At 50.3% G+C, this 12168-nt stretch overlaps 2 protein-coding genes across 2 annotated transcripts in view; one reads left to right on the top strand and one right to left on the bottom strand.

Moving 5' to 3' along the window:
* Positions 1 to 538: 538 nt before the first annotated feature.
* On the bottom strand, positions 539 to 2948 carry DDIT4 (DNA damage inducible transcript 4). The gene is made up of 3 exons (XM_081157443.1): positions 2543 to 2948; positions 2154 to 2418; positions 539 to 1880 (listed from the first exon to the last, which is right to left on the bottom strand). Exons 2-3 carry the CDS (start codon positions 2356 to 2358, stop codon positions 1387 to 1389), a joined length of 699 nt encoding a protein of 232 aa, XP_081013569.1. The 5' UTR covers positions 2359 to 2418; positions 2543 to 2948; the 3' UTR covers positions 539 to 1386.
* A 7617-nt stretch (positions 2949 to 10565) lies between these two features.
* Positions 10566 to 12168, top strand: part of ASCC1 (activating signal cointegrator 1 complex subunit 1) — a 107485-nt gene continuing 105882 nt past the window's right edge. The window contains exon 1 of the mRNA XM_081157447.1: positions 10566 to 10611. The gene's annotated coding sequence lies outside the window, so the exon portion shown is untranslated. The remainder of the gene's footprint in view (positions 10612 to 12168) is intronic.

Below are 12168 nucleotides of genomic sequence, written 5' to 3' on the forward strand. Positions count from 1 at the left end.
TGGTAGGTCATATCCCTCTCTGAGCCCTATTTTCCTTGTCTAGTTAAGAGGCTTGAAAGAAATAATTCTTTTTCAAAATCCACTTATTGATGTCTCTGCCCTATAGCCTTTTTATATCCAAAGATAAAATTTGTAATTTTCATGATTACAACACAGATAGAACTTTTTTAACAGAAAAAGTCTCTTGCAGTCCTTTCATTGCCTGTAAGGACCTTGGGCTTAGGGGGCCTTGTACCAGGGCCTCCTGCACCTTCCCCCCCCCCTCAGCCAGGTGAGCTCTGCCTACAGGCCTCTGTGGGAGGTCTGACTCACTCCTTACCTTTTTGAGATTTTCCCTGGTAGCCTCAGTCAGCAGAGCCAGGGATCCAGAGTCCTTGGCACAGATGGCACCCAACCCACATACCTCCATTACCAGGCTGGCAGGCAGCCTCGGAAAGGTACAGAGAAACACAGGTGGACCCGAATCTGATGAGACCCACCTTTTAACAGCACCCATCCCACTCCTTTTTATTTCTTAGCACTAATAAGAGACTCAACCAACTTTTAACAAACACTTTTTTATTAGAAAAGTAAAAAATATTGCATAGGTCTTAATACTTGAACATCAAGTGTATTCATGAACAGCGAGTATCTTCATGTAAACAGTTCTAGATGGAAGACCCAGATGGCACTCCTCTGGGGGAGGGGTTCCAGCCCCACCCCAATCAGCCCCACCCCTCACAGATACACTTTTCAGTACACATCAGGGGATGGGCCAAATGCAGCTCCCAGGTGTATTTTTTTCTCAAGTGTCAAAGATCCCCAAGTGATCCCAACACCCTCCCCTTTCTACTCTTACATTCATGCGTCTGTAAGATAGCTGCCTAGAACAGGTCAGTAGTGAAGCTCCCATCAAAAAAACAAAAGATGCAAAAACAAAGAACAACCACATTCGGCCCCTTCAGACCATGAGATACACAAAACACCTCGATGACTTCCCCCCTCCCACCAGGGCCAGCTACCTTGAGCACACACCCATTGCAATTACAGAGAGGCCAGTGCAGCCCAGCTGCTCTCCTGGCTTTCACACCACTGTTGTCTTAACTGTCAGTAACAATAAAAATAAGGTACATGCTACATACACATCCAGCCAGAAGCCTGGTTGGCCCCTAAACCTTTGTTTCATGCTACAGTACTGAGGGGCAAGCTGTACCCCCAATGAGAAGCCACCTACACACACCTCAGTGAGCTTCCCAGGAAACACTTTCCTCCACCTCACCTTCCTCCCCTCCGGTGGCTGTTGTCAGTTCTCTGACAGGCATCAGTTCCTAGCTCCTGCCTGCCAGTGTCCACCCCAAAAGTTCAGTTGTCTGCTGTAGGGGCAGTGTCAACCCCCCAGGCCCAAGTTCAACACTCCTCAATGAGCAGCTGTTCCGAGCTGTACAGCTTCTTCTTGATGACTCGGAAACCGGTGCTCAGCGTCAGGGACTGGCTGAAGCCAGGGACGAAGGGAGAGTTGGCGGAGCTAAACAGCCCCTGGATCTTGGGCCAGAGGCGAGAGTCCAGGCGCAGTACGAGGGTCAGCTGGAAGGTGGGTACCAGGCTAGGGTCAAGAGCCAGCTGGCCTATGCTGTGGCAGCTCTTGCCCTGTTCTACGCAGACGTCCAGCAGCGCCCCCCGCAGGCCGCACGGCTCACTGTAGGCTAGGCGCAGCAGTTCTTTGCCCACCTGGCTCACCAGCTGGCTGGGCATCAGCAGGCGCGCGGGGCGCCGCGAGCCCAGTCGTGCCTGGGCCAGGCTCTCCTGCAACAGCTGCATCAGGTTGGCACACAGGTGCTCGTCCTCAGGATCGCTGAGCAGCTCAAAGTCAGGCAGGGACACCCCATCCAGGTATGCCGAGTCTGAAAGGGAGAGCACACAGGGGAGGTTGTAAGAGCAACTCACTACCGGGGAGATGCTGTCTCGCTGAGAAACCAGCACTTCTCCCCATTCCGTGCTTCATTTTCCACGCCACACTCGTGCTCTGCACTCCAACCCCTCTCCCACACTCCTGCATCCCTCTGCAGTCGGGGTTCTAATGGGACAGGAAGCCAAGGTGGGTTTGACTCTTTCCAGTGCGGCGCCCCTCTCACCTCCCCGACCCCCGAGTCGCGGCGGGCCCCTGCAAGGCTTACCTTCCTCCGGCCCAAAGCCACTGTTGCTGCTATCCAGAGACTCGCAGTCCGAGCTCTCCAGGCTCGCGCAGCGGCCGAGCCCCTCTTCTCGGGCCGCCGACACCCAGGCTGAGCGCGGCGGCTGATCTGGGGTGGGAGTTCGCGACAAGGACGAAGACGATGAGGACGACGATGACGACGAGAAGCGATCCCAAAGGCTAGGCATGGTGAGGACTGACGCCAGGACGTTTGCCGATGAGCTCAGGGTACGGGAGCGCAGAAGACGCTGTAAGACAAGAGGGGCACGGACCTGGCGTCAGTCTGGGGGCTGGACCATTGGGCGAACGCTAGGACCCGCACGACTGAGGCCTCCCCGCGCAGGGATCGGCACATCGAGAAGGGACACTCACCAGCTAACGCGGTCAGCGAGAGCTGCTGGAACAAGTGTCGCTTGAATGGGTGCGCGAACTGGTGCCAACCACCCAGCGCTGCCCAGACTTGTCCTTCCTATCCACTCTCACCTCCCCCGTGGCCTGCCGCGGTCCCTAGCACCAGCGCTCAGAGGCCTATAAGGACTAGCGCAGAGGAGCCACGCCCCCTTAGGGTTACAGCCCAATCCAGACCCGGGAGTGTGGCCCGCCTCGGCCAATGGGCTCCGGGCGCACGTTCGCAACGTTCTCTCCTGCCCGGTGACAGCGGTCTGGCCCCGCCCCCGCTAAGCCCCAGCGCTAGCTCCACCGAACCCCGAGCCTTGGCCACGCCCCCTTTCTAGAAAGGCTCGGTGCAGCTGCCAAGGTCCCGGAGGGCGCTCGCGGCAGGGGAGGATCAAGGAAAGACTTGTTTATTATAGGGTCGTGCTGCTGGGGGATGGGGTAGCCCGTCCCCGAGCGGAGGGAGAGGCAGGGGAACTTGAAGGGGCGGCGGACAGGGAAAAACGGTTGCCCCGGAGTCTGGGACCCTGGAGCTAAGAGTACAGCTGGGCGCACGGGTGGATGCCCGCGGGACGGCGGCAGGGGAGCTGACTTTAAGCCGGCCGGCCCTCGCGCACGTACCCCACGCTAGCCCTGCCCTGAGAATGATCGGGATATGGGGATAGGGTCCAAAGACTGGGCAGCTTCGGGCACCGAGCTCCCCCTACCCCGCGGACCACTTGCCCACCTACCCACCCGCCCATTACTCTACAGCCCCAGGGGATGGGTTAATGAGGGGGTCCGTAACCCCCACATGTGCCTAGCCCCCAAGCCGTGTCCTTTCCCACCTCCCAACTGCTCCCAAGGAGAGGGTTTGGGGAGGGTGGTTAAACGAATGTTGATGGGCTGGGGTTCCTAGCGCCTGGTCCTGGGGTTGAGAACTGGTGGGACCCATATCAGATGGACGCACTGACCCACCCTTGTCCCTAGAGATGTCTGCGATGCATAACTGACTCCCCGGCCCACTGCGGCCAGGAGCCCTCCGGCGTCCGTCGGGTCCTAGCGCCCCTTCTTCCAAAGCGCTTTGTGTAAAAGACCCGAATTGTTGCATCAGGACCGAGATCTAGATCTCTGGGAAAGCCCGGGAGTGCAATGGCCATCCCAAGTTTCATCATTCAGGCGGGGCCACAGGAAATCTGGCCTGGCGGCGGTGCTCTAAGTCACATAGTGATTGCTGAGGGTGGGAATAGGTTCGGACGGTCTCGACCTTTACTTCTTTAAAGGTTTATCAATCTGGGACAAGGGGATCCTGATGGAAGAGGGAACCAAACTTACATCAGATGCTCCAGCTCCGGGGCAGGCGGGAGCTGAACCAGATCAGACAGGTGAGCCTCGCCTCAGGGCAGGGTTGCACGTGACTGCTGACTCCTGCTGGAGAGGTCTGGCCACTGCCAGTCCCACCCCATCCCCATTTAAAAATAAAAAAAGGCTGACTCGGGGTCCATCCGTGCAAATCAGGACTTAAAACTGGAAAGGATCGGAATTCAAGCCCTGCACCCCACGCTCAATTTCCAGATGGGGAACAACCTCTGGAAATAAATTTATGGATAAAAAATAAATTACGGGACTCAGATTAGGAGATATCTTCAAGACTGCAGCAGAATAGAGTAGTCCCTTAGCCTCTGGGGCTTGCAAGGCCTAAACTCTGGCCCTTTCTCACTTATCCTTCAAACTGCTGCCACTTGCTGGGAACCTTAAAGACACCAACCAGGTCAGGGTAGTTATGCGAAGTGTTTGGAGGGCTAGGGGTAGATGACATCCTCTTGAAGTGGGAAGAAGAGAGTTGGGGGTTACCTGTATGGTTGTGTCTTTCTGTGGCTCAGGAGAGAAGATCAGGGAATTAATTCATCAAAGGACCTTTACTCCTCTCTTTCACCAGACTGACTGGGCTGGGGACACTTGAGACAGCAGGAGATAGAATGAGGGTATTTCTTTTCTCTCTCTCTCTGGCAAAGGAAAAAAGGAGGGGGTATATTTCAGAAAACTGTGGAACACTAATCTAAGAAAAGCAGAGATATTTTAAAAAGTGGATCTTTATAAACAAAATAATTCAGAGCCAGTTTGGTAAGTTCGGTTTACTAGGAATCATTCATTCACTCAATAAACACCATCATAGAAGCAGTGTGCTAAGCACCTTTATTCATTCCCTGTCTCATTCTGCTAATAAAACAGCTTTTCCCAAACGGGAAGGACTGTGTTAATGGGAACTAAGTAATTTTGTTTCTTTTCAAAAGAAATCCATTAATGTTGTCTCATTGTGTTTTTAAAAAGGACAGGCAGTCTTCACCCTGCAGCATTTTCCCAGAGTGTAAGGGAGTGGGATATGGGGTAAAAAAACCAAAAAAAACACCTGCAAAGAGGCCTGGCTGAGGCCTAGAAGGGGGGAGGGAAGAGAACTCCACGTGGCTTCCACGCTGATACTCTTCACTCTTGTAAAGGAGGGATAAAGCCTCATACCATTGTCTGCCAGAACCATTGGACTCGAAAGGGAAATTTCCTGTTAGTCCCTCTGAGGAACCAGGGTGCAGGGTCTTGGTTCATCCTGTGAGGTGAAGGGTAGGATCCCTTCCTCCTAGGTGGAGATGAAAAGACTTTGTTATTACCTCGCACACCCTTCCCTGCATTGAAGCAGATGGGGTGGGGGAAACCCAAAAATGTGGCACTCCTGGGAGGAGGCATCTCCATCCTCTGACCTTTGAGCTAGACCTCATCAGAGCCCTCAAAGATCCTATAAAGCCTGTGTTTGGTGTGCTTCTCTCCCCCACTCCCCATCTTGGGCCTAGGCTTGCCTTAGAGACCCAGCTCTGACATCCTTTCCTCCAGGAAGCCTTTCCCAGTGCCCCCACTCCAAACCTCCATCCCTTAGGTGCCCCTCCTCAGGTCATCCTTACACCTTGTGTATAGCTCTGTTAATAATTGTTTCTATTTTTATCTTCCCACTGGACTATGAGCTTGTTGAGGGTGGTAGTCTACTCTTCTTAACTTCCAGTAGAAGCTCAATGAATATTCCCAAGGTGAATAAATGAATGAGTGGATAAATGGATGGCTAGATTAAGCAAGAAGGTGGATTATCCCAGAATTGCAGGCCTACATCTGGATTCCCAGCATCTAGGTGGGCCTTTGGGATGGCCCTTCAGAAGACCGTGATGCTACTACCTTTCTATCCCCTTTCTGACAAGTGCTATCAGGAACCTTGGATGGATCTGAGCATTTCCCTTTCTCTTCAGCTCAGGTCTGGGAGTGGGGCTTCTAAGGTAACCTAGTTCTTATCGTTGGAATATTGTCAGCAACCCCAGGAACCTGGGGAGAGAGGTGACATTGTACAGATGGCTGACTTGTTGTGGGGAATCTTTAAAGCAATTAGTACTTTACCTTCACGGGCCTCAAAATACTTTAAAAAACTTTTTTTGAGATGAAATTTACATATAGTAAAACTAACCATTTAAAAGTGAACAATTCAGTGGCATTTAGTGTATTCACAATGTTGTGCAACCACCACCTTTATCTAATTACAAAACATCTTTCCTTCCAAAGGAGACTCCCCAAACCATCAAGCAGTTACTCTTCTCAAAATACTTTCGAAATTTTTATTCCTTTGTTGTAGGGAGTAAAGCTGCCCCTTTGCATAACTCCAGAGGGCACCGGTCCCATTAGAGTCTCTGCATTTACATATGCCTCCTGGGGAGTTGTGCTCCCAGGAGCACTGGACACATAGACACAATGTGCAACTCGAATCTGCATCAAGACAACCCTGATGGGGACACTGGCTGTGGGCTAGTGTCACGTCCTGGGTGACTCAGGCCCATGGAGTTAACCAGACCCCATGTCCTAGTCTCTGTGGCTAGAGGGCCGACCATGCAGACATTGTCTCCTCCTGGGCTCTGCTCCATTCCCGTGGGACCCGCGGCAGCCTGCAATTTAAAGTCAATGAGCACTCATGCCTGGCCACCTGCCCCTCCCTGTTCAGGCGGTTTCTGTCCTGCGCACCAGTTCCCAGGGCCTCAGTGTGGTAAGTTGCCCAAGTCGGGTTTGGGGAGTTGAACCAGATCTTGGGGTGGGGGTGTGATTCTGGGAACCTCAGAATGCAGGATGGGAACCCCTGAAGGCCAGCTAGCTTGCCTGCACAGCTCTGGCCCACAGCCCTTTGGAAACTTCTCCGGAAGGGAGTATAGGTGGCAGGCAGAGCCAGCGGGTCAGGAGGTGGTGTGGTGGTAGGAGACAGGACAGTGAAGCCAGCAAAAGTATTCCCAGCACTAATGTGCTTTTTTTACTTGAAAAACAATAGTCCAAATGGGAAGATTATAAGTGCACCTGGTTGACTTGGAGGGCTGTGACAGCCTAGGGCTTCACCTAGGGTTTTCACAGTGCAATAGGAGGGAGAATTAAAAACTCCGTGGGGAGTCTTTTTGCAAACAAAGCTTTTTGTTTGTTTGTTTTTAATCCTCACCCGAGGATATTTTTCCCATTGCTTTTCAGAGAGTGTGGAAAAGGGAAAGAGAGAGAGAGAGAGACATTGATTGGTTGCCTCCAGCATGCACCCCAGCAGGGGCCTGGGATCCAGCCTGCAACCTAGGTAACTTCCCTTGACCGGAATCAAACCCCAGACCCTTGAGACCCTTCAGTCTGTAGGGCTGACGCTCTAACCACTGAGCCAAACCATCTAGGGCAACAAAACTACTTTTTGAAATGGAAATACTAAAAATACATTGTATTGTGCAGCCCTTCAAAGAAGCTTTTAAAATGTATTACCTACTTAAACCTTGAGGAATGAATATAGTGCCATTCTACAGATGAGGAAACTGAGGCCCAGAGAGATTCTTTATTAATCAATGACTTTCAAGCCTGATGAATAATTGGAAACATCTGAGGATTTCCAATTATCCTAACTCCCATTCTGATTTGGAAGGTCTGGATGAGGCCCTTTTGTACAAAAGCTCTCCAGGCAGTCCAGATGTTCTCCTTTAGTTGGGTTGTCTGCTGCTGACCTCCCAGAAAGATAGGTCCAGGAAGGAACACTGGGTTGGCTCCCCAGACTGTCAAAGGGCCTCCCTGTGGGCTGGGGATGGGTTAGGGGCTGGTGAGGTGGCATGCAGCTATGGAGACTAGGCCCACACGTGAAAATGATGAGCTCACAGCCAGCCAGTTCTGCTGGGCTCCTAGGATTCACAATGAGATAGGATAGCAAGTTAGGAAAATTTCCTGACCAGTGGAATGAGGGAAACTGAGACAAGATAGTTAAACAAGGCTGAGCAATTAACCGCCTGCTAATTAATCACAAGATCTTATCTTTCTAACCAAGGACACTTAGGAGCAGATGCTTTATACCTTTCCTCCCCAACCAGAGAGTGAGTAGTTTAAATCACCCTAGTCAGGGAGAGAGATAACAGACCAAAATGGATGAAGTCAGAGGAATAAATAACAACAACAAAAGAGCCCAATTAGAGCCAAACAAATCCAAGATAAAAGTAAGGCAGTGAAGCTGACCAGGGAATGATCCCAATCTCCCTAAAGGCTCATTTTGATGTATCAGCATATTAAAGAACATACCTGGAAAGCTGTTGAATATTCTCTTGAGACCCTTCCCTGAGACCTCCCCTAAAACTTCCACCTTTAGAGAACAGATAAAAACCCTCAACACAGAAGGGGTGGTGTGGCATGCCCCTCTTGTCTAGACAGAGGTCCAAGGTCAGGTGCAGAAAGCCTCTCATCCCTGAAAGGGGGCTGACTCCTTGCCTGTCATGGAACGTTTGTGGGGAACCTGATATTAAACTATTGTTTAACAATCTTGTTTAAACCATTGTTTAACTTTTAAAGGTTTTTTTATTTACAAACCCTTGTGTGGAGGGCTGACTTTCAATAGATCACAGCAAGGGAGCTGCTCTGCTACATATGAAACCCCGACCCAGAATCAGATCAGCCTTGTTTGACTATCTTTAGACAACCTGCTTCTGGGTCGGGGTTTCATATATAGCAGAGAAGCTCCCTCCCTGCGATCTATTGAAAGTCAGCCCTCCACACAAAAGTTTGTAAATAAAAAAACTTTAAAAACCCTCAAGACAAAAGACCCAGTGCACGCGCTCTCTCTCGAGGACTCCCGTATGCTCCCCTCCTCTCCTCAGGTGTGCACTTTTGCTTTCTTTCTCCTGATTTATAAAGGTCCTCACTAGACTAGCAACCAGGGGAGCAGCAGGAGGCAGCAGCTTGTCCTGGGCTAACCCCCTGAACCTGTCTCTAAGGACTCTCCTTTTGCCTCTGTAACTTCCTTTCCTGAATCCACGAAGCCCAGCATGGCTCACTTCTGTTACTGTGACTTCCTTTCCTGAGTCAAGGCAGCCCAGTCTAGGCTCACTCCTGTTGCTGTGATCTTGCCTCTTCTACCTTAAGCCCTTCCTTTGCTTTACTGTCCCCAGCTTTAACAAACATATTCTCAAAATCACCTGGACTTGTCTCGTGAAATCTTTCCTGCACAAAGTCAAGAACCCACATGTTCCAGACTGTGCCAGGACAGACCTGCGTTGGTCCTGGTCCCTTTCCAATGACAACAAGAAGTTATTTCCTCTGGGGACAGGGCAAGGGCAGTGGGAACCACACAAAGGGATGGCTTAATAAGCCACCATGAAAAAGGATGGGGGCTTTGAGTACTAGGAGGGTAGTCTTAGGATCCTGACAGAACTCCATTAACCCCAGCCACTGTGGTGAAAAGCACAGAGGCCTACCAGACTTCCACTGCTTGCCACCTTGTTTCCCACACACCCAGAGTGGGCAAGTGAGTTGTCAAAGGGGCCCAGCCAGACTCCAGGGCACCATCTCTTTTCTCACTCACACACCCCACCACCTCTCAGAAAGGAATCCCATTGGCTCCAGGGCCAACTTTCAGCCAGGACCCCTCTCCCATCCTGGCTTCTGCACCCTTTTGAGGAAAGAAAATAGAAGTGGAAGGAGGGTGAGGCAACATCCCTCTTCAGTTAGTACCTGAAGCCTAAGCACAGTGGCTTTGAAGTAAGCCCAGGCCCTATGAGGGCCAGGAGTCACTGATCTAAGTTCAGGTCATTTGGCCACTAAGGATGAATAAGGTTCTGGGCTGTGGCCTGAAACAGCCTGTAGGAAACAGAACATATCTTTGAAGTTCAGTATTTTTATTACAAATAATACAACTTTGCATTCTATTTTTACATTTTGTCCTTGTTAATTTTAGTGGCAAACTTTAAAATTACTTACTAGTTAAATTATTTAGGTTAACTTAAATAAAAGTTAAGTTTTTCTTAAGTTCAATTTTTTTACTTAAAAAATTTTTTGAGCCCAGCCAGGCTGGGTGGCTCAGCTGACTGAGCATCATCCCAAAAAGGACTGCCGGTTCGAGCCCTAGTCGGGGCACCAACAAGAGGCAACTGACCCATGTTTCTCTCTCTCTCTCTCTCTCTCTCTAAAAAATCAATAAAAAACACACCATCCTCAGGTTAGGATTAAAAATAAAATTTAAAAGCCATTTTAATAAAGAAAAGATGCACTGTGATTATCCTGTGGCTTCATGTAGTGTTGGGATTTTCAAACCCCAGGTTTGAAAACTCAGAACTAGACAATCTCAAAGGCCCCTTCAACGTCCATAAGAATCATACTAAAGGAAAGAAAAATCATGAGTTTCATGGAGCTGCTTTGCTAAAAATCCCAGGCCAGGCCTGTAAGGGTGTGGACCATCTGGAGGAGGCCTGCCAGAGAAGGTAGAAACAGACATTCCAGTTCCAGCCTTTTCAGTGTTCTTGCCTTTTGAGGGTTTCCAATTGCCATATATCAAAGGGGAGGGTGGGGTTAGGGTGGGCTTTGCTCATCAAGCTGGGGGTGGGAAGGGAAGGGGGATGGCAAGGATGATCAGGAGCTGCTACAGTGGGTAAGTCTGAATCCTGGCTCACTGCCTGCCTAGAGAGCCAAATGAGATCTCTTTTTTGGTTTTTCCAGAGCAGAAAGACCAGGAAGGCTGTCCAGCCTCTGGATACCCCAAGGAGCTGAGTGAGGTAAGTAAGGCTGGATTAGAATGCTCAGCAGAGAGAGGGGAATCAGCCCTCTTACTTGTCAGAATTCTTATCAGTGGAATGAACCTTAAATGTTAGGGCCTGTGGGTCCTGGGATAGCACCCCCTTGCTGCCTCCCTCCCCACTTTATGGACAGGAAACTTGCTGGAGGGGGGAACCTTAGGAGGCACCAATGATCTCTCACTCCCCTGGCAGTTAGTTAGGCCTCACTCAATCCCCAGAACTTATCTTTTCCCAGGCTTGCAAACATTCCCTTGCCCCTCTGCCAAGTCTCTAGCCTCATTCAGAAGTGTTTTTTGTTTTGTTTTGTTTTTTAATCTTCAATGCCTTTAGTAGCCAAAAGTTTGGGAAACTCAGGCTTATGCAAAAGGCAGCCATCCATGGTCTACAACCTGAGCCTTTTTCTGGAATTCCTTGGCTGGCAGGTGATGGAAGCTGCCAGTTCCACCTGGCAACTTTGCTACCTCTCACAAAGATCTTTAACCTTTCTGGAGCTCTTTATGGTTTAAAAAAACTTCCATATCCTTTAGTATTTTCATAACTCTGTCAGTAAAAATAACAAGTAATATTTGTGTAGTGTAGGCAGGCCAGGCCTCAGCAGTGTCATTTTACAAGTAAGAAAACTGAGGCTCAGCCCTGGCCGGGTGGCTCAGTTGGTTGGCGTGTGGTCTGGTGCACCGAAAGGTTGCAGGTTCAATTCCCAGTCTGGGCACATACCTAGGTTTTGGGTTCCATCGCAGGTGGTGGTAGTAGGGTGGAGCGTACAGGAAGCAACCAATGTTTTTCCTTCCCTCCCTGTCTCTCTAAAAAATCAGTAAAAAAACCATATTTTCAAGTGAGGATTAAAACAAAAAAAGAAAACAGGCTCAGACAGGTGCAGTGACTTGCCAGTCAGCAGGCTGGAGCCCTGACTCTGGATATGGGCTCGTTTCCTTGATCCCAAACCACTCTTAGTTTTGAGCCTGTATGGGTACTGCTGGCTGGGAAGGGGGCCAGTACATGTTGGGGAGTGGTGGTGTAGAAGAGGTAGAGTGAACATCTGGAGTTGTTGACAAAAAACTTTCTCTCCTGGATTGGCCTTGTTTTATGTGATCAGGTTCTTCCTCCCCATACCGAATTAGGGAGCCCTCCTCTTTGCCCCACTAGTCCCAGTGCTGACTCAATGACAAGACAGACTGCTGCCCAAGGGGTTTCCCTTTGGCTAGACACCCACAGGCCCCAAAGTGACAGTTATTCTGTCACCACATCCCTCCAGGTATCCTTCCCAAGAGCTCTGGTCTCCTCTAGGAAGGCTAATTTGGGAACTGGTGGGCCAAAAGAGGGACCTCTCCGCGTCCCTGTGTCCAGTTTGTATCCCACAAAGGACACACTTCGGCATAGGAATCTAGGAGCCACCGCTGAATCTTTTTGTACTTAAAGAACAAACGCAGAGAAAAACACAAAAATTCTAGATTTCTAGAGTCGGCTCCGGGAAGAGGGGCACACAGGAGCTTCCCCGACTTCCCCGCGGTCTGTAGTAGGGCCAGCCGGCGTGGGGGA

The sequence above is a fragment of the Miniopterus schreibersii genome (assembly GCF_964146895.1).
Source record: "Miniopterus schreibersii genome assembly, chromosome: 14".
Lineage (NCBI taxonomy): Eukaryota > Metazoa > Chordata > Mammalia > Chiroptera > Miniopteridae > Miniopterus > Miniopterus schreibersii.